We start from the raw sequence: 23,011 nt of genomic DNA on the forward strand, positions 1-23,011 counted from the left end.
CGCGGAACGAATTGAAAATACATTGTAACGCGTGCCGTGCGCGCATCGACCTCGAACGCGTTCGCAGAACACGGACGTCGCGGAGTTAGCGAGGCGAGCGAGCGAGCGATCGTCGCTGCTCGCTAGTGGTCGCTGAGCGATATTTGCCCACACCCGGCGTTCATCACCGCCGCACGCGCTCCCGTCGGCGGGCGGGCGCGCGCGCACAACCGAGCAAGAACGCGACGATAATAATAATAGTAATAATAATAATAATAATAATAATGATAATGATAATAGTGTGGCATAATAGCGACAAACTCGCCGTGGCGGCGCACGGAACTATGCGTGCTCAAATGCTCAATAATACTGGCCGGCCGGCCAAACTTTGCGTAGGGTGGCGGACGGGTGGTGGTAATGTCATCGGTGGCCGGGGCAGTGCGCGACACTTGAGAGAGCCGTGAGTTCGCGACCGGAGCAGTGAGCAGTGAGCGCTCGACACGGGCACCGCTTGATTTCGCCTCTCCGGCCGGTTCGCGTGTCGTCACCTCGGCAAACTTCGTGCACCGTCGTCGTCCAGCGACTCGCTCCGTCGCGTCCGTCCGCCGATCCGCATTTCGTCCGGGCCGGCCGCCGTGTCCGTTCTTCTTCTTCTTCTTCTTCTTCTTCAGCGTCCGTCTCGACTCGCTCGCGTCGTTCCGCGTTCGCTTCGGCGTGTTTGTTTTTCTTTTCCGTTGGGAAGCGTATACCCGTCGGCCGTTTTATCGTGTACGGTTTCGCGCCTGCGCGTCCGTCCGCGTGTATCGATTGCCATTTGTCGGTCTGGTTGCGAGCCAGATATCACACGCCGCTCGTCGTCGTTAACAATTTATTATTATTATTATTATTATTATTATTATTATTGCCGTCGCTGTTGATAATAATAAAATATTAAAAAGATAGTGTAATAATTTAAATATTATATTTTTTACTGTGCGTGTGTCCGTACGGCCCATCGACTCTTCCGGCGGAGTTTTTCGTTGTTTGCTTAATTGGTATTACGTATTATCATCGCCGTTATGTCTGTCGAGTGTGCGTGAACATCTGCACGACCACACGAGACCCGACTGAAAAACTGAATAAACATTACGACAGAGAAGGTAAGCCGGCAATAAGGTGGATCGGCGGCGGTCCGCCCTAACGATATTTCCAAGTATGATGGTGTGTGTGGATCGTGTCACAACACGATCATACGACGTTTCGGGCGGATCGGACGTCTGTATTGTCATACGAATGCCGGGAGTGGTAAACTGAGTCCCAAATAATTGGGTAGATATTGGGGCTAGGTAAATTGGATCCGGAAAACTTTAACGTGACAGGTAAATCGAGTCCTAAGTAATAATATTTTTCTAAAGAAAAATTTATAAATAACGACGATGTACCTACTTAAAAATTAAGTCTCAACATTCAATGAGTACTGTATAGTGATTAAAGTCACCAATTAGTCATTATCGATTATCGATTTGCTTACTTAAATACATTCAAATAGATATATCATGTATGAAAATATGTAGCAGATTTAGGTAATTAAAATGAAAAAAATAACAATAGAAAAAAATTTTTTTTTGAGATAAGAAATGTTGAAATATAAAAATAAAAATAATTCAAGGTTTGAATTTGCTAAGAATATATCGAATAAATTTTTACCATGTACATAATAACATTTAATAGTAATGAATAAAAAAAAAATTTGATTTGAATTTGTATATTATATATATAATTAATTGTGATTTTTATATACAACAACGTGAATTATATTAGATATTAAAAGCAAAAAAGCATATTCTTAACCATGCCAGTTATGTTAACATAACAGATAGTACTAAGTCTGTAAAAGTGTGAAGGAAAATGTGCTGTTTTGGATTCTAAACCTATTATAACCAGGGACTCAGTTTACCACAAAAACGGTATTTCGGACTCAATTTACCTAGCCCCTATGAATTCTTATCGGCTGTGATTCAAAATTTTAAAAACGATCAATCGTATCAACTTTATAAGCGTCTACTGTACATACCTACTTTTAATGATATTGACTGTTGACTAGATGATCTTTTTTTTCGCGTTTTACCATGTAAAACTGGTATTATTACCGTTACCCACCTGTCCTTTCATCGTCTATCATTTTGAAATTGTTATTAAAAAAATATTTTATACGTTAAAATTATACTACTATACACGTCTTGTTGTGTTTCAACGATTCTTGTAGATAATCGTGTTTGCCTTGATTTTGAAAATTCAAAATGCAACACCCACTGCTACCCTAAAATTTACTCTAAATAGATGTGTTCCTAATCTTAAGTTATTGCCCTAGTTAATAGTTCTGAATTGTCTCGTCTACTACTAGAGTGGTTTTCAACAGTATACTGTTTGATTTAAATGAGTCATGTCAGCAGATCTGACTATTCTGTGGTCTTTGCATCTGTCTCTACAATTAGAACGCATTGATATTTTCTCTTATTTTCTTCATAATATTGAATTCTAATTTGATATTTGCTTATCAATAATTTATGTCAACCAATTAGATTAATGCTCCAACATTATCAATTTATCATTATTAAATTTAAAATTATTTGTTGTATTGTTTTATGTGAATAAAAGGACTTTTCAAAGTTATAAGTAAATGGTCCATACAAGAGCGTGTACGATGGATCCAGAAAAAATGAAGAAAAATCAGAATAAAAATCCAAATAGAAGTAGAGCAAAGAACTCTGGTTAGTGCTTTATTTTGTGATTCGTCCTTTGAATTTAAGTATAATATAAAGCTGTTTTGTTTTTTTAATTTCAAAATTAAAACTATATAAATATTTGAAAATACATTATAACAAGCTAGGTACATCTAAATGTAGTATGTAAAGGTAGGTTCAATAATTAGTATTAAATAAGAAGAAGTGTTTAATGTTATAATGTATAATACTTAACAAGATACCTGTTTTGAATTCAATTTTTTTTAACCTTTTGTAAAAACAGAGATTTAGATACAATGTAGATATATAATAAAATATAGTCTCAACCTTTTATGTTTAATTTTTTTCTATTCAGTAATACAATTAGTTTTTAATAAGAAAAACTAGATTTATTAAAGTATTAAGTTGAATATCAAAATAATGTTAGCGAAAATGATAGTGTTTTCTTTAGGTACAAGCTATACACCCTAAAATATTCTCTTAAGAGGAGGTCTCACCCTCATGTGTTGTCTCCGTCTTACACACGAACAAAATAGTAAATTTTCGTTCACCAGTTTCAATAGTGTGCTTTTAGTTTTAATATTAGAGTGAATTGTCCTATAATCAAACTTTTAGATAAGAACATTATATGTGTTCCCTCATTGGCTTTTTATGATATTTTAATTTTTAGTTAAGTTATGGGTATGAAATTATTTAATAAATGAAAATCATCATAACTCACCTAAAAATTAAAATATCATAAAAAGCCAATGAGGGAACACATATAATGTTCTTATCTAAAAGTTTGATTATAGGACAATCCACTCTAATATTAAAACTAAAAGCACACTATTGAAACTGGTGAACGAAAATTTACTATTTTGTTCGTGTGTAAGATGGAGACAACACATGAGGGTGAGACGTCTTCTTAATAATTCTTAAACTGGTAAAATATGCTTTTTTTACTTATATATAATAGTATATACTTACATTTACCATCCACTAATGCATATCATATTATGCTTTAACTTTAAAATAATTATTGTATACATTTTTTTTGGAAAATTATTTAAATTCAATTATTTGAAATAATTTCTTATTTAGTTATAGAAATGTTATTGAACAATTTCTATCATTTTTTTATTTTAATTAAAAACATTTTTATCTTGTAACAAACTAATTAAAATTCAAGAAATAAACAAATGTGATTTTTTTTATTATGAAATATAATACAATTTATTCTTAGAACATGAAATATAGCCATATAGGCTTAATATTTCCTAATCTCCAAAATATGTTTTAATTTTAATATTCTTGAAAAATACATTTTTACTACAAATCCTGTTACTAATATGTCGTCCACAATTTTTACCCTCGTTCACCTGTTGTACTTATTCATGAAATATAATGGAGAAACTTAAAAATCTGCTTTCTAGTGATAACCATCACATTTGTTGTATAAATCAAGCTGTTTAAGAGGACGTTATACCCGCATGTGTTGTTTCTGTCTTACTAATGTAGATCATAGCAAATTTTCATTCAGCAGAACACATTTTGTGATGTTAGCTTTAATATTAGAGTCAATTTACCTATTATCAAACTTAAAGGTAATAATGTTATCTAAGGTATCTTATAGGCTTTTATTGGTATTTTAATTTTTAAGTGAGTTATGAGCATTTTAAAGTTTTAATATTTTATATAACCATAACTCACTTAATTCACATAACACACAAAAATTAAGATATCAATAAAAGCCTATGAGATGCCCTAGATAATATTCTTATCTTTAAATTTGATAATATGTAAATTTACTCTTATATTAAAGCTAACATCACAAAATGTGTTCTGCTGAATAAAAATTTGTTATGATCTACATTAGTAAGACAGAGACAACACATGCGGGTATAACGTCCTCTTAATCATTGCGCATTTAGATAACTAATAGGGTACTAGGCACCTCGTCAAACTATATACAATTGAATACTGTAAACACCTTTCCATTACATTTTTGTTTGGAATTTATTTTTTGCTTTTACCAGATAATTAAATCACTTTTTTGAGGGAATTGAAAATTAACTGTAATTTTCTTTAGTTGTGTTCTTTATTAGTATTAAAAATTCAAAAGGTTCATAATATATTGCATACAAAAATTTGATGAAACATTGTTTGGCGTTTCAAGTTAAGTAAGGCGTCCAGCTCTAGATTATGCAACCCAGTAATGAGCTTACTCAGAGTACCTATGATATTCCCATTTAAATTTTCTTATTATACTATCAATATAATACCATGCAATTTCAGAATGAAATCATCTATGGTATGTTAAATTTATGTAGCTACTTTTTTGTTGAATTAATAATGAAAGTGGTGATTGATGATATATTTGTAACAAAAATGTATTTTACCAGTACGTATTGGTGTTACTTATTGTTTTTTTTGTTAATAGAGGTAGATTTTTAAAAGTATTTTTCAATATAGATCATGTTTAAACTTAAAATTTCTTCATAATAACGTTTACATTTATTATTTTTTAACAGGAAATGAAAAATCAAAAATGAAACCTGACAGTAAGTCGTCCTCTAATTGTTCAAATCCAGAGAGTGAAGGTAATTTGATTTAATTTTTATTTAAATCAATAAAAGTGTTTTACTTAAAATTATTCTATTATTATTTAATTTAAATTATTTACTTTAAACTTTATTATTAATAAAGCGTGGATTTCTATGTACCTAATTGCATATTTCTGTATATTTTTATGAAATTCAAATTGCATTGAATTAAAGCAAAATTTTTTAAAAAAAGGTATAAAATAAAATTTTATCTATTAGAGAAATCAAAAATTAAAAAAATTCTATTTATAATTTGAGGATGATAATGTTGTCAATGAATTAATATTTCATATACACACATTTGCAATTTTTATTTTTTAGTGATAGCAATAAAGAAACTAGAAACTTAAAACGTAATATTATATAAAAGCGTTTCAATAATTGATGAAATAAAAGAAAAAATTCAAGCTATTACTATTGACTATTATCTATTACTATTTAACTATGTATATAGTTGCTTCAAATATGCCCCATCCATTTGGTCGATGTCGAACGATCGTTCTCTGTATTTAAAATTATTTTGACAGAAAACGTTACAGCTTCACTGAATAAAAATTAGAAATATCTATGGTTATTCATTTTAATAAAATATAAAAAAATATATTAATTTATAAATATATAATATATTTATAATTAATATGTATATAGGTAATATACCTTTTTTACAATATTTAAATATAAGTATCAATATTAATATTTCTATTAGTATTGAAAAAAATTGTCTAGTAAATAATTAAAACGTTCTTGCATATTTTTCGTGTATTTGCATATTTGTTTCATATTTTTACAATTTTGATTGCATATTATGATACTTTTTAGTACATGAATATCCACGCTTTAATTATTAGTCTATCATTGATTAGCGATAATGTATAAAAATTTTTTTTTAATTTATTGTGTATATTATGATTATTATCATTGTTAAAAAAATATTTAAAAATTACTGATTAAAAAAAAACGTTATTTATTAAATAACTACAATAAAATATTATTAAAAAAAATAAATGTTAATTTGAAATCAGTAATGTTATTAAATTATGAACTGATTATCAATAGTAACTATTATTTTTATCTGAGATTTTAGATATTAGTTTTACTAGTGGCAAGATTTTTTTCTTTGTCAAAAAGCTTGAAAACATAATAATGAGTACAAAATGTTAATATTATTCAATGCAAATTAATATGATTTGTAATTTTAATACTAAGGCTTACAAATATTGCACGCGGTTACTTTTTAAGTTACAGTAATTTTAAATCATCGTAATTAGGCATAATTTATTTTAGCCACTTAAAATTTTAAATTGTTAAAATATCAACAAAATTGTATTGCTTTTAAATTTCAAATTATATAAATAATGTATTAATGTATTTTTTTTAAATTGTATTGTTTAGATGATGATCAAAATATACCTACAACAGCATCAAATCCATCAGAATTGGCTGGGTCATCAATAAAAGTAACTTTAAAGAAAACAAGGTCATGTAGCAGTAGTTCTTCTAGGGAATCCACCCAATCGTTTGAAGTGAGAAACTTTACACTATATTTTAGTTATTTATCTTTTCAATTAATATGATTGCACCGAGTAATACCTAAATATTTTTTCTGAATTTTGTTAATTGGGTTTAAAAAAAGCATATTATTGCATATTGGCTTAAGTAAAAATTATGTATAATGTATTATAATAGTTAAACATTTAAATTTAATAGATATAAGAGTAAAGTATATTTTTTTAACTTAGTTCATATTTTGTTGATGATTGATGGCTAATAATTGAGCATTACGAGTATGGTAATTAATTAATGATGTTAGATTCTGAATGGAATGATGATTGTATTTATTTTACAATGATGTATGTTTTTTTGTGTTTGACATCACTATAAGAAAAAGTAGAAATACATCAATCTATAACTCTGTGGACGGTATTTGGTAGAAAAGTTGATCTGATTGGAACATAAACCACATTTTTATGCGTTATGTATGTACAAGATGTATCACAAAGTTCTAACAAATGAAATAACTTGTGTTCTAATAATAAATATTTTTTTTTTTATAAAATTAATAGATGCTTGTACTACACGTGTAATATAAACTTTTTTATTTTTATTTTTTTTTTACAGAAAATAAAAAAATTAATTTTAATTTAAATTATTTTGAAAAAATCAAAATAGCTAATTTATAAACATATTTAAAAAATTAGTTTTGATGTTAACAGAAATTTTTTGAGTAATCCATTTATGAATTATGAAAGTTTTAGTATTTGTTCAACTTTCTGCTACTGGGTATTTAAACAAAACCAAAAGTAAAAACCAATAGTCAAAATGAAATTTTTATCTGTAGTTAACGATAACCATATCCAAATATTTATATTATTATATAAAATTTAGATAAAGCCGTTATGGTGATAGGGCTGAAAGGTTATAGATAATAAAAAAAAATGGTTATCAAATTTGTTTTGACTTGATTTTGATTGAAAACTTGATGTTAGTAAAAATGTTTATGTTTGGTCAAAAAGTTTAAAGTGGGTTCTTATAGTTCTTTAAAAAAGAACAATTTTTACATTAAGGCAAATTTTTTTTTTATTATTTAAAGTTTAAATTTTGATTAAGTTGGATAGATATATAAATAAAAAATAAAAATTTTAGTAATTTTGTTACAATTTAAAAAAATTTTATTCTTAATGACTTTTTGCCTCTAATATAACTACAGTAGAACCCGTTTAAAACGCTCTCCAAGGGACCAGTTAAAAATAGTGTCTTAGGAGAGAAATCATATTACGTGGGTACAAAAATGTTTATTATATTTTACAATACATCCATGTTATATACATACAAATTATATTTTTTACTTTGCAGAATGAATTATTACATATAAAAATATTAAAATTAAATTAAAATATTACAATTATGTTACATATATTATAACCTATTTTAAAAAAATCATCTATCTTTGTTTGTTTCACATTTTTGATGTTTTTTGAATACAGAAAGTTTTCAATTTTATTAAGATGATGTTATCGACGATGGTTATCGTTCGATAACCAGTACAAGTACACGTACACATAATTTGTTATCATTATTATTAGTAAGGTATTTCTTTAAATTGTATACAATGTATTTTTATAAAAATCATTGACAAGATGAGCGTCTTATCTGGGAACATAGAGCATCTTAAACAGGTTTTACTGTATTAAAAAATTATATTATATTATGAATTTTTTTAAATATTTAGATTATTTTTAAACTATTTTTCTTTACAATCATTTTATAATACTTCAATATTGACGTATAAGGCAATAACAGGTAGTTATTTCGCTTAAAATATATAATTAATAAAACATAATAAATGTAATTTTTTTCATAAAATTTAATTAATCTACTGATTCAAATAATTCGTATTTATATTTAAGTCTTCTATTTCTATTATCTGGTTCTTTTTTTTCTTATAAAACTATATGTATTAATTATAATTAATTTCAGGTTGTAAGAAGACTTCCACCTACAGCTGAAAGTGTTTCTGGTGAAGAAGATTGTGAAAATCCAAAGGACTCTGATCCGAAAAAATCTACTGACAAATTACCTTCTGTTGATGAAGGTGAAAATGAAAAAGAATCTGAAGGAGAATCTCAAAATGCTAATAGTTCTGACGACAGTGATGTAGAAATATTATCTGATGATTCTCAAGAATCATTTACTGAAAGACCAAGTCCAGCTGTTTCAGTTAAATCTGAGGAGAAAAATGTATCTATTAATACAGTAATAGATTTAAAAACTGAAGATTTACCTCAAAATTCTACAGTGGTTAAGAAAGAAGAATGTAAAGTGCGCCTTAAAACATTGAAAGAAGAACTCTTAAAAGAATCAGACCTGGAAGGTGATATAGTTGTCTTGAAAGATGATGATGAAAATGATAATAATCAACCACAAAATGGCGTTGAAAAGAAAGAAATAAAAGAGCAAGTCAAAGAGCAAGTTAAAGAGCAAAAAGTTAAAATTAATGTCCGTTCTTTTGATGATTTAGTAGATCCCCGTACTGCGATTTTAATTAATATGCCACCACCTGGACAACAAATAGATAGAGCACCAAATTATTTAACTCAAAATGGTGGGTCTTTTCCACCACCATATTTGTCATGTGATGTTTGTGGAGTACAATATGATTCTCCAGAGTTATTAAATGATCATAAAGTAACCATGAAACATTTCAAATGTTCTTTCAAGGAATGTGAACATTTAGTAGTATCGAGTCAACAAGAATTTCTAGATCACCAGCGTTTGGCTCACAATATCATGCCATCACCAGTTCAGCAATTAGCACATCAAGTAATAATAAATTAATAACATTTTGATAATAGGTTGCAAATAGATTTTATTTTATTTTTTTAGACGGTTTCAAATTAAATTTTTTTTTTTAAATTATTCTTTCTTTAATACAATATATGTTAAACTAATATTTATTATAATGCAATTGATATTTAGTGAAACCTTCCAATAGTAGACAATTTCTTAGAGATAAGGACATTTTAATTATTTTCCAAAGTACTTCCCAAAATTGGACTCTCTAAGAAGCAGATACTTCTTTTAAAAAAAAAATCATGAATAACAGAAACTTTTATGCAAAAATAGTATTTGACAAAATTGATATTTTTTTTTTAGTATAACCTAAAAACAAAAACCTCAATAACAAATGTTCACAAAATATTTATATTAACATTTCCAACTTGAAACGATTTTCTAAATATTTTCTTTTTGAGCTGTTTATAGATATTTAAGATTTTAAATTTTTTTTCTTTTAATGTTGATTACATTGTTTTGGCTCAAGATACTTGAAAATTGTATCTAAGTTTTCCTAGAAGTTGTTCATTTACCAAAATCTTATATAAAATGATAAAACAATGAATTTAAATTGAACACATTCATTACAATAGTTCATTCGAAACTTGCCCATTTTTTTATCTTGAGATTTTTTTAATGGGAAATTGGGTGTTGTATTGATATTATATTTTAATCGTTAACAGTAATATTTGTTAATATTTTATTTTACTAATTTATCAGTTGTTAAAACATTACAATTAAATGTTATATAGTGCATATTTTTTCCTTTGAAACATACATTGTATAAATTTCAAAAATTTACCCGCCTAAATAGCGGATAAAATTTTTGTTACCAAAAATGTCCGCTATTAAGAGGTTTCACTGTAAATATTTCTTTGTATCAAAGTTTTAGTATCAAGTTGAATTGATTTATTAAAATTAGGTCCAACGTTTACCAGCAATGGGTTTTGATCAACAATTGCAGTCTGGTGTTCCACCATTACCTGAGAACCTAACTCCTAGTATGTATACACAATCATTAAGGATGCCAAATCAGCCAGTTTCTATGCAACGTGCAATGCGTCCAATGATGAGGCCTGCCATGCCACATATGATGTCTTCTCCAAGAGGGCGTAATGTACAAAGAGGATCAACTATGAGTGGGTCTCAAAGTGTTATAATATATTATTAATTAATTACAATTATTTATTATTCATTATATTGTATAGGAGGAAGAACGCCTTCTTTAAATTCAACTCCAAGAGGTAGTTCTTTAAAAAGACCATTAACTACTCCTAGGAGAGGAGCTCCTCCTATGAAACGTACAAGTTTAGATAGGTTAGTTACATATTATTGTCTATAAAATATTCCATATTCTTTTATTATACCCAAGGTAAATATATGAAGTTGTCAACACTGTCTATAATTTATTGTAATGTCTTCACCAGTTGTAAATACTACCAGGCACTAATAACTTGAAAAGGGCTCATTTTCTATAATCTGTACTCTATAGCATTGAACAGCTATAAAATATAAATTAAATTAAAATAATTAATGAATTAATGAACTTTTGATATAAATCCATCTTAAATTATAAAGTTGTCAAGTCAATTAGTCATATTTTCATATTTTTTAAGGAATAGTGTTTAAAGCAGGGACTGGAACCGTACCGAAAAGAACCGGAACCTCACCGAAACCCTAATTTAAATTAATTTAAAAACCAGAACCTTACTGGAACCGTTACTTTTTTTATAAATGTTGTTTACGATTAATTTCGGTTTTTAATAGAGTAAATAGTATACTATAGATATAGTATGTGGTGATAATAAATAAAAAGTTGGTGATATTTTAAAATTTGAAATACCGAATACTGTTGATACAATAAGTGGTAATTAGTAAATAATAAATATATTACATAACAATTAAAATATAAATTAGGTATAAAAATTAAAAAATAAAACAAAAAGGGTTATTTAAAACAGGGTTATGTTTAATGTGCATAACATTAGGGTTTAGTAATTTTTATAACATTTTTTTAAAAATTCGACACAACCAAATTTTTTTTGACAGAAGTATAAAACCAAAATAGGAAACGTATTTTTCATTTTTTAGGAACCGAAAAAAAACCGAAACTCAAATTTAAAAACCGTAAATAAACTAAAACCGACATTTTAGTTTTTTTAGGAATCTAACCGAAACCAGAACCGTAAAAGTCATTAAGGTTCCAGTCCCTGGTTTAAAGTAGGTATCTAACTCAACATTAAAATTTCAACTGATGTAATTTATCTGGCTCACTTTATAATGATAATAAAATATAGGAAGTGTTGACACATATAATATCTACATTGTTTATAGTATAAGATTTAAATATTATTTTGTTTTAGAAATTCCTATACAACTACTTTGAACAAGACTCCTCCGATTGTTAAATCTATAGCAGAATCTTTAACTAAATCTGTAACCAAAAATTCAGCTTCTCCTGCTTCACAGCAAGATGTTGTTAATTTATTTTCTAAACGAGGGCTCACTATTAGCACGGTAACTTATATTTTTATTTCTAAATTGATATTTTTGAATTTATTATGAATTAAAAAAAAAATTGAATTGTTATAATATAATATTAATTATTATTATTAAAATATTCAATACTATTATTATAATATATAATATTAATTTATTAGCAAATTTAAATATCGATAGTGAAATAATATAATAGCAGGCATGTATCTAGGCTCAACAATTTTAAATCAAAGCCTGGTCATGTCAATAAATATAATATTTTTAATGGTCTCAAACACTTAAATATGAAGATATTGATAAAGATTAGTGATCTGCTTATGTCTTTAGTACAATAGACCACTCTATTTGGACATATTTGCATTGGTTGAATGTTATTTTGTCTAAATAAAGCAGTTGTCCCAATAGTCAGAATTAAAAAGAAAGAATCATAAAACATAAACATTTTGGTAATTAATTATTGATTTATTAAAATGTAAGAGTATTTACCAAGCCTATACATTACTCAGCAGGAATTGCCCATTCATATAGATAAAAATGTGCACCCATTTTTCATGTAGTATTTTTTCATTTTAAAATAAATATTTTTTTAATCCTTTACTGTATTAATTCTAAAGTTGATACCTTGTTGACAATAGGTAAGGCTAATGGCCTGACTGATCTGACCCATAGTTTTGCATTTGCTTCTGAATCATGAATGTACTTATTTATATTGAGTAATTAAAATAATACATTTTACTTTTTAGTTAATTTATTTTATTTTCAATTTAGAGGTTTAGTTATGATTTTAGTATGTAGAAACTGGCAAGTTCTTAGTTCATGTAAGCTATGCCAAATTCTCAACCCAAGAAACTATTTAATTTAAGTGAATTTAGAAATTGTTTCCTCATATTTTTTTCCTATAGTATTACAGTCAGTTGTTATTAAAATACATGTAATTTATGTGTTCTAAGTTTTATTTTATGTTGTTTGGGTAAGGCTTAGATTACTAGATCATAACTATAAATAATATTTTTGTTTTATATGATAGAAATACTATACTGGTTTCTATGAATTAATATAACTTACTACATAAAATATAATTATTGAGTTAAAATACAATTCTAGCAGAATTAAGTTATTTTGTGCTTAACACAGTACACTAGATTATGGTTTTTACTTATACGTTTTTCTTTGATTTATTTACATTAATATATTTTTTTAAACTTTTAGGTGGATAATGGAAACAACTCAACTATTCCTGCTGGACTTAGCTTGAACTCTGCTGTTTCTATTATACCTACATCACCTCATAAGGTATCTAGCAATGTACCTAATAAGATATCTAGCAATGCACCTAATAGTGTATCTAATACAGTATCTAAAAATGTACCACGTAAAATAATAAGTCAGGTAAATTTAGTTTTTGATATTATTTTTCAAATATCTTTCATTCTTAAAAATCAGAATCAATTTTTACAAGAAAACAAGGTAATTTTTTCAAGTGTTTTGTCATTACAATACAATTCATTTTGATTCAAATATTTATGAAAATATATGAGTATTTATATATACATAAATATCATACCTAACACTTGTCACTTATATTATATAACATACATATTCATAAATTATTTTATGTAATTTATAATAAGTAAGTTGGTTAATATTAGTAGCATATGAGTTTATGCCCATGTAAATATACTTTAAGCATAAATTTAATAATGTTGATAGTTTAATATTTGAAATACTTAAAATTTATCTCAGTCTGAAATAATCTTTAGATGTAAATTATTTATTATTATAAGACTGATAAAATTTTTTAAGTTTTATTAATAACAGTACAAATGTAGTGTATTCAGCAAATATTTGATAGATTTTGTGAATCTAACATTTGTCTGGAAAAACTGCCATAATATTATTTAAATTTTATTTATTTGTATTAATATACATTTATTTTATCTTAGAGTATGGATACTGTTGATTTAACTGGTCCAGATAAACCAAAAAAGTATTATCCTTGTGAAGTATGTTCAAAAACATATACAAGTTCTGAAAAAATGTATGAACATTTAGCTATTGCACATAAATCAGTTTCATTTCCATATAAGTAAGTAATTGTTTCTCTATGGCTTTGTTACACAAAAAAAAAAAAAAAATTGAAACAAAACAAATATAATATTTATTTTTTCTTTATTTATAGAAATTTTTTTTTGATATGTTTACAGATGTAACTTGTGTCAGTTTGCTTCTCAAACTATTGAGGCATTAAATCGGCATAAATTAAGTCACAAATCAGAAACCAATAACATGTCAATGGTGATCCCTATTGTAGACTTAAGTAAATCCAATACTCTTTTCAGAATGAGGCAAATGGGTATCACCAATTACATACCGATTGCCCAACTAGATAATCAAGGTGGTCAATTTGGTGTGCCAATCATGACTTCTAATAATAAGACCGCCCAAGAAGGATTGAATTTTACTAGCTATTTCAATTTTGGAAGTTTACGAAATATACCATGAATATTAGACAAAGACTGTTTTTAAATAACATCCATTTTAGTTGTAACTTCTGCATTTTCCTCAATAATAGCAGTTTTACACATTTTATTATAAATTCATTATGTATCAATATATTTTACTTTAATTTGGTACAGTTCAAAACATTAATTTTGATTAAGTTATTTTTTTAAAAACAAAATAGTTTCAGTTTTTCAAGTAGTATTTTTTTATGATTTAATTTGTTACTCATTTTATTATTATTATTTTTTATGTTTCATCAAACTAAGCCAAATTACAAATTCTAATTTTGGCAAACTGTCTTGTATAGATAAACGACTACTTCTATATGATTATAAATAATATTTGTATATCTTTATTATTTAAGTGAGAAATTGATTTTTAAAGGTCATAACTCCAATGTTTATTTTTTATTATTACTATTTTTAATAAAATGTTAACCATTGACATTTTTTACTTCCTGTAAAAAAAAAATTATAATTTTAAATTAATATATTATATGACATTTTTATTTTATGTCTCAGTGTGGCATTTTTGTTATTGTATTTTTATTATATGTAGTCATGTAGGACAAGATGGCAGATATGTCATACACTTTATGACATAAATTATGCTCTAATAAACATTTGACCATATATTAATTAACCAGTGTGTCTATAGTTTTTTTTAACAATAGTTAACTTCTTTGTCAGTTAAGTTAAACAATATATATATATATATTAATAATACTATCAGTAAAATTTAAACAGCACGTGTACATTTTTGTCACCAAAGACTTCAAAAATAATTGAGTTTAAAATCTGTGGTTCTATGTCTTTATTTAAAATTGTCTTATTAATTAATTACTAAGTATTATAATATAACACAAACATAATTTTATTAAATTTATTTATAGTATACTAATATCTAGTGTAGTTGTTTATATTTAAATATACAGGCACATTTCGGTAAGTTTCTATATTGACATATAGTATATACATATATATATATATATATATATGTTATGTGAAATATATGTGCAGTTTTTGTGAGATGGTCCAATTAGATTTTAATAATTTATTTGACTCATATTTTCTATATTTCATAGTAAACTTCAATAATAATAAATCATTGTTCCTCAAAAAAACATACCTAAATACAATTTGAGTGTTTGCTAATCAAAAGAACACAAAGTTAAGGACATTTCATATAAATTTGATATTTTAAATTTTATTAAAGAAAAATGTATATATTTGTTTACTTTTCTGTTCAGCATACTACATTATATTGAATTCTTAGGTATAATTAAAGCTATTAAAATTTATTTTTATAGTTATATTACACAATACAATGGTATATTAAAAATCTTTAGGTCAAAATTTATACATTTTTGCAGCCTTTATTAATTATATTGCTACACTAAAATATTTTTAGTATATTTACCCATATAAAGATAGGCCCTATGTCCTTAAGGTTATACATAATAATTATGTATAGGTTAATTGCATAGACGAATTATATTTAGTAGGTAAGTATTTTAAAATGGATCTTGTCTTATCTGCAGACCCGGATTAAGACATAAGCAGTGTAGGCTGCAGACTACACAACAACGGATTTCTGCTGTCCTGATATTATTTTTATTAAAATATCTGAAATCTGAAATAGTAAATTAAAGCCGGTATCGGGCGGTATTGCACTTTCTTGTATAGATAAGTGTATTTTTTTTATAATTTTGAATCCTATTTTTTAACTGTAACATAATATGTATCTTATATTTAATAATTATATTATCCAAATTAATTTTCAAAATTGTTATCACTTCACGTATAATATTATATACTTATATAATGTCGTAAGCATTTTGTAATAGTTGTATACCTATGTTGTTAATATATTCCTATATTTTGCATTATTGAATAATACCTACATAATCTATCTTGTAGAACCTACAATTGCCCTATATTGCTGCCCTTATATAAAACGTAGGTAATATACTTTATTTAATACAAATACTATCTGTCATCACTCATTACCCACTAAACTACGAAAATTATCGTACGTGTTGTTTATAAATAGCTAGGCTAATTGTTGATAATTGCAGGTTAACGAGCAGCAATGCCTGCTCGAACGCGGATCGATTATCGCATTATCGAAATTAGACAATTCCCCCCAGATCGTGCAACGGATGACGAAACTTCTCGAGCCGGTTTTACCCCCTCCCTCTTCGAAGTTCGCCACCGTTCTGAAACCGTGAGTGCTAATTTTATATAAGCTGTGCCGCCAGCCTTTATATTATATGACACCTTTTTCCAAGCGTTCGAGCCCGACGCACCGTCGCGTCCGCTCGCCGCCCCGCGCCGTGTTGTGCGGCAAAACCCCGTGCGCGGTCAATGCGTTTGTGCCATTTTGCCAACTTATACGCGTTCCTTTCCAGCGGTCGACCGCAACGTACGGTATGTCTTTTTCGTCGCCCGTGTGCTTGGCGCGTCGTCACCGCCGTGGTGGTGTTGTTCTGCGCGTCTTATTCCGATCCGTCGAGTGACCACTTCCGAATTGGTCCTCTTCCCGATGTTTTGGGCATTGTCGGCCGATCCGAGTCGCCAGTCGTTTTGCTGTACGTCGTTGTCCCGTCTGGCCGTGCGTGTGTGCGGGTTGTACGAACCACGTGTTTAATGAGCTCTTCCTGTGCGTTGTCGCCAAAGAATCTCGCACGTTTCCACCACCGTGCATGACGTGTTCATATACACCAATTTTATATACGCATATTTGCGTCGCCGTGCGTGTGCGTCGTGTATCGGCGCGGCGCCTATCTGTGTGGTGTGCGTCTACCGCCCCCAGTCTGACCATCTTCATATTATCATCCTTCCAGCGTCCCGGACCACAAGGTGAAGATCGAGCGGTGTCGGTATCGTTCTATTGTTATTTGTATTTTTAGTGTTTATATTTTCCTGATTTATGTAATTATTATACATGTAGGATTGATTATATTATTATTATCTTATGGGCGCCCACCTCTATTAGGATACTTAAGTCCGATTGTGTCAATTATTATTGTCTATTTGTTTAATATACATTTTTGGTGGTGTTATATGCATCCGTATTATAATCGATGTGCTATTATATTTTATATATACCGGGTAACCTTTTTCCGTTTCCAACACCTCGCGAGTCGTGTCCGATATAACCGTGGAATTCCAAAAGTACGACCGGACTCGGCGCCCACAATGCCAGTTAGCCATGCCGCTTGTACCGGTTTTGGACCTTGAGGCTTCGGTGTTGGACCTACTGGCCAATGAGTCAGTATAAGCCAGCGCCCAGCAAAATGGAGATAAGTCTGAAGCGGTGGACTCGGAGCCGAATGTGCTTGAAGCACAGGTTAATCGCCAATCGGCAGGAAGTGACGACCAACGTTTTACCGAAGCCGTGAACTCAGATCCCGCTAACCTACCGTGCGAAGAAAATGAAATAAGTGAAGCGATGGACTCGGTGCCAGAGCCGACAGCACACTTTGATTGGGCCGATGAGGTAGATAGATATTTATCAGGTCAATAAACCCAAAACGAAACATGGAACGCTCTACATTAATTGTGTTCTAAATTATATGTTATATTATGTTTATATTAAAATGGATATACTCAAGGTGGATATACTTTGGAGTAACTGACACTAAATGGAATGTTCGGAGATCATTATCAAATGGTGAAAATATTGTAGCATCGTAAGTGTTATTTACTTAGTATGTATAATTTGTATTCATTCTAGTTCCAATATCAGTAATAAATACCTAATAATGGATGATTATTGATCAGATTAATATATTTTTAGGAACCTATTCAACTAATTATCAGTAGTAGCATACCTAAATAGGTACATTTTATTAAAAACAAGCCATGGCAACATAATATATTATTATCTTTGTTAGCTACGGTAATACGTACCTATTACGTATACAATCGGAGGCTAAAGTCCTGTAGGTATAATAATACCATACGAGGTGTTTCAGTGAATGGGTACATATGCTTGGGATGAAGAGGGATTCTTTATCGGTTGGTGGATGGATTCAGTGTAAAGTACGAAGTAAGTAGACAGTTAAGTCTTTGTGCTAAAGTTGAATAAAAAGATAAAGAGGGTAGTTTTATCTTGGTACTTTTAAACTTTGCCGTTAATTTTTATAAACATTTTTTTTTTTTAAAGTTGTTCATAGAATATAATGCTTATGTTATTAAATTAATAAATTTAATGTCCAAACGTGGGGCAACATGGGGCGATAGTTATTTTTTTTAGTTCTCTCAATAATTAACTTTCTAAGACTATTAAATAAAATAAAAAAATCATACGTAGGTATATATTAATGATCATATTCTATCTACATAATATAATATAGTGTATAGGTAAGTTTGAAAAATCAATTTGATTTATATATGGCTTATAAGTTTTTAAAGGTTAGCCTTTCCACTCAGTCTAACGTTCCTCTACGACCTTACGGATGTCGAATGAAATAGACATATTTACCCGATACTTACATCCTTTGTGGTCGATTAATAATATGTTCCTGTTTTGGATTTTTTAATAAAATTTTCCATGATATATTGCAAAAACGTCGGGTTTTAGAACACTTATGCAAAGTGAGTAATAAAAAAAAAAACATTCAATTTAAAATATCTGAGCCTCTTTGTACAGTATAGGTCCCACACGCATGGTAATGAAATTGAATACCTACTTTCGAGTACAATGCAACGTTTGATCAAATGTATTGCTGAATTAATCAGCACTCAAAGTAAAAACGATCCTTATTGGTAGTTCATTTTCAAAGTAAAAAGAACGTTAAATGAAATGGTAGCTATGAAATGATATAAAGCGCCATAATATGCTCGTTTAAGTATATATATACTGTTGTACATAATATTTTATATAATATTGTTTAATATGTATATATTGACGTATTACCCATGATTACAGTTATCACTATCATTTATAGCACTCACGTAGTCATGTGTTTAAGCGTAACATTAAAATATTCGTAAAAAGTGTTTATATTGTTATTATTGAGTCGTTGATCCTAAACAATATTTGGGTTTTGTTTTTGAAAACTATATACAATACACCTATTCAGTTAATCTAAATGTGAAAAATTAACTGTTCTATAGTATACATTTTTTACTCTCCGTGTACCTACTTACTGATTTAATATATTATTTATGTCTTAATAGTTAATAGTTATTATGTACTTACGGTTTCGTCATTTTTAAAATGTTTTTAAGTTCTAATATACCTAATATAACCTACTATTTTTATTTATGTCGATTGACGAATAACGATTATTAAGAAATTAGTTATCTACGAACTCTTATTATAAGGAATGTAACGTAGTTACATTACTGGTTAGAATATAAAATAAGTGTATAATAACAATTTTATTTGAATAGCGGGTAAATAAATTTAATTATTTTATAAAAGTATCTCACCCAACATTGAATTTTAGACGCTTGTAGCAACCTTCATGCAAATTTCAATTTTAATAGTGATTACGCCTTAAGTAGGTATTTACATATTATTTTTATTCAAATAAAATTGTGCAAACTGTAGTCTGTAGTAGATAATTATAGTCATATAGGTAGTACTATATTATGCACTATTAGCATTATATACAATGTGAGGGTGTAAAGTGGACATTCCTTGCACCTTGCATACAATATTATATATTATATGAAAAATGTTTTCAAATTGAGTTTGTGTAAGTAATACTTACACTAACCGTATTTATAGACAACCATTTTATACCGTTGACTGTCCCTAGCTGGATAATTACTCGGAAATACACCAAATAAGTGCTCTAACTTTACTGTTGGAAAATGAAAAATAAAAAACGAAGATAAAACATTATTCATACTCGACAAGAACATGAATCTTCTTATATATTAAACGTAAAAGGTATGCGAGTGGCAAGAGGACGGAAATAGGACAAGAGTAGCCTTTGTGAAGGGCCTGAGGGCCTGTTACATTTTGAGATCATCACCACTACCCATCAGCCGTCTCAAAGTATATGTCAGTTCAAACAATAATTATTTGTCAGTTTTAACCGTGATTTTACACTGTTTAGTAAATCAAACAATACGAATTTTCGGTTGATATCTTATTAAAAATTTATGGTTAAATATGTACATTTTAATTCGTATTACATTTATTTGAATTTATTAAGGTCACTTTTTAATTTTTAAAAATTTTTTTTTTAGAAAAAATATTCGCTTGTATTATAATTATTGTCGAAATAAACTATTTGATTACATAATGATTTCTACTTTTTAAATTATAACCAATAAAATAATTAAGAAAAATATTTCATATTCGACACGAAATAATAAAATAATAGTTGATCTTGGCGCTTTGTAATGACTATCTACGTTACTTAGTTGTCTCACTAATCAATCGGTTCTGTTCATATTAGCATAAAATATATGGCTCCTATCTAAATCGTTGTCGACAATCCGTAATAATATCATGACAACGGACGAATACGTATTACTATCTAGTATTTACTACACTTGTATGGGCTCGTGCCACTCGTTTTAAATCGTATTCGATCCGTTTTCGGTCTAACACGAATTTTAGGATCTTGACACGGTAATCCTCGAGGTGTGTAAATCGCAGATTTAAAGACGTCTAAATTGAGTGGCAAGATAACAGTCGACGACAAAGGCTGAGTATCCTACAAAAAAGATCCGGTCGAGTATAAAAGATTTTACACATTTTTCTTAGGATTTTAGTGTATTTTATTTATTTTTTATACCCTTCACTGTGGAGTGGTCGGACATTTTGCCTTGGTATCTGTATTCATAGCGTACGCACGTTTTGCAATATATTTTTCAGCTACCATTTTTCAGGGAAATGAATAAACATTTTTTTGATTTTATCAAAAGTAAAAACTTTTTACTACATTTGTAAAAAAACTAAATCAGTAAAAGTATTTGAAATCCTCTTATAGTGCGTTACACAACGTACAGAATACGAATACATTTAATAATAAAATATTGCATCATCATCATCATACACAAATCCTACTAATATTATGTAGAAACAACTATATATATTAAAAAAAATATAATTTTAATTTATTACTATAAAAGTTTGTGGAACTTTATTTACCTAACTTTAATCTTTTGGCACTCTAGGAAATTTACCATATATACATGTTTCTGACTTACCAAGTAAAATAAGTAGTAAAATTACCAAAATTAGGTATATAATAACGAAGAGTTACAATATTATATTGCTATATTATAAATTATAATACCAGTAAACTGTAGACAGAAGAACAAAAATCCGATTCATCGAGAGCTCATTAATAGCTACTGGTTGTTAAGCGTTTATTCATGACAGTCATTGTGCTTCATTGAAGTAAATTATGTTGTTAGAATAAAACCGTATCGTGTTGTTTCAATGAAATAATGAAAATCTCGAAAGGCGATTTTTGTGTAAGTGATGGATATATTTTAGTGAATTTGAATGTGCGTTTAAGGTGTTAAAAAATGATTATGTATCGGAGTTCATGAATAATGTTGCAGTGCACTCGGAAGCGACATTAAATGAACTATAACCGCTTTAATTGGTTTTCCATACAACCACATGATTTAGATTCGATATTATAAGATGGTTTTTGATCACTGTTGTTCTTTATCAAAACTCCAAGGACCAAGATGTGCAAGAGACTTAAAATTCAGCAAAAATGTTGCGGTGAAAAACAGAATATCTGTATTTTTTTTATTTTTAAAGAAAATTCAATTTTATTTTAAAACATTTTTTTTTATTATTCAATCTGATGTTGTTGTATATTTTATGATAATACAAGTATTCAGTATTTAATATTAAGTATTATTAATATTTTTTACACTTTCTTGCATTAACCGTGCCAGAAATAGACAGTAATGTAGCTAAAATGCCTATGTAAAGCGCCGCGTGATCTTAATTGTATTAATTACCAAGCCATCTGTGGTAAGGACCTGACGTCAGTATAAAACTATTTTGTACTCTAAAGTGTCTTTAGATCGACTCGAAATGAGTACTACTGCAGCGACGAAGTTGATACTTTGACTTTGCGTGGGATTTGTTCGTGCTGATTATGCGTCATCGTCAAAATTCTCGTGTCTTGCGTATAATTATTTATTTAGTAGTACTCTGAAATTGTTTTCAATAATATTTATGTCAATCAATCATATCGATATTAACTATAGTTTTTTGTTTTTTATTAAATACACTTATTGGCTTTTAATAATTGTAATAATTACGTGTTAACGTTTTAAAACGTTAGATGTAATTGCACGCAGATGAACTCAGAATCTTGGTTAAGCGTTATATTACAAAATCTGTCCGAATGAAAAAGTGGGAAAAAACAAAATAGATACCTGCTACAGATTTAAA

General features: G+C 28.4%; 1 protein-coding gene across 2 annotated transcripts; it reads left to right on the plus strand.

Moving 5' to 3' along the window:
* Window positions 1–476: 476 nt before the first annotated feature.
* Window positions 477–14,940, plus strand: LOC113549545. Of its 2 annotated transcripts, none has more exons than XM_026950898.1 (11): window positions 477–1,118; window positions 2,617–2,729; window positions 5,216–5,284; window positions 6,680–6,810; window positions 8,765–9,607; window positions 10,542–10,758; window positions 10,828–10,936; window positions 11,983–12,136; window positions 13,328–13,507; window positions 14,062–14,204; window positions 14,323–14,940. In XM_026950898.1, the coding sequence occupies exons 2-11, from the start codon at window positions 2,639–2,641 to the stop codon at window positions 14,618–14,620; spliced, it is 2,235 nt and encodes a 744-aa protein (XP_026806699.1). In that variant the 5' UTR covers window positions 477–1,118; window positions 2,617–2,638; the 3' UTR covers window positions 14,621–14,940. The 2 variants fall into 2 exon arrangements, with proteins under 2 accessions (XP_026806699.1, XP_026806701.1); XM_026950900.1 differs by having other exon boundaries at window positions 13,328–13,411; window positions 14,323–14,939.
* Window positions 14,941–23,011: the final 8,071 nt, after the last annotated feature.

This window comes from Rhopalosiphum maidis, chromosome 1 (assembly GCF_003676215.2).
Source record: "Rhopalosiphum maidis isolate BTI-1 chromosome 1, ASM367621v3, whole genome shotgun sequence".
In the NCBI taxonomy this organism is placed as follows: Eukaryota; Metazoa; Arthropoda; class Insecta; order Hemiptera; family Aphididae; genus Rhopalosiphum; species Rhopalosiphum maidis.

What these genes read in the sequence shown, in the direction of transcription:
- LOC113549545 (XM_026950898.1), top strand. Translation starts at nt 2,639, where the DNA reads ATGGTCCATACAAGAGCGTGTACGATGGATCCAGAAAAAATGAAGAAA. An exon ending in AATCCACCCAATCGTTTGAA is followed by an intron (nt 6,811 to 8,764) that starts GTGAGAAACTTT and finishes AATTAATTTCAG; the next exon opens with GTTGTAAGAAGACTTCCACC. An exon ending in TTCAGCAATTAGCACATCAA is followed by an intron (nt 9,608 to 10,541) that starts GTAATAATAAAT and finishes TATTAAAATTAG; the next exon opens with GTCCAACGTTTACCAGCAAT.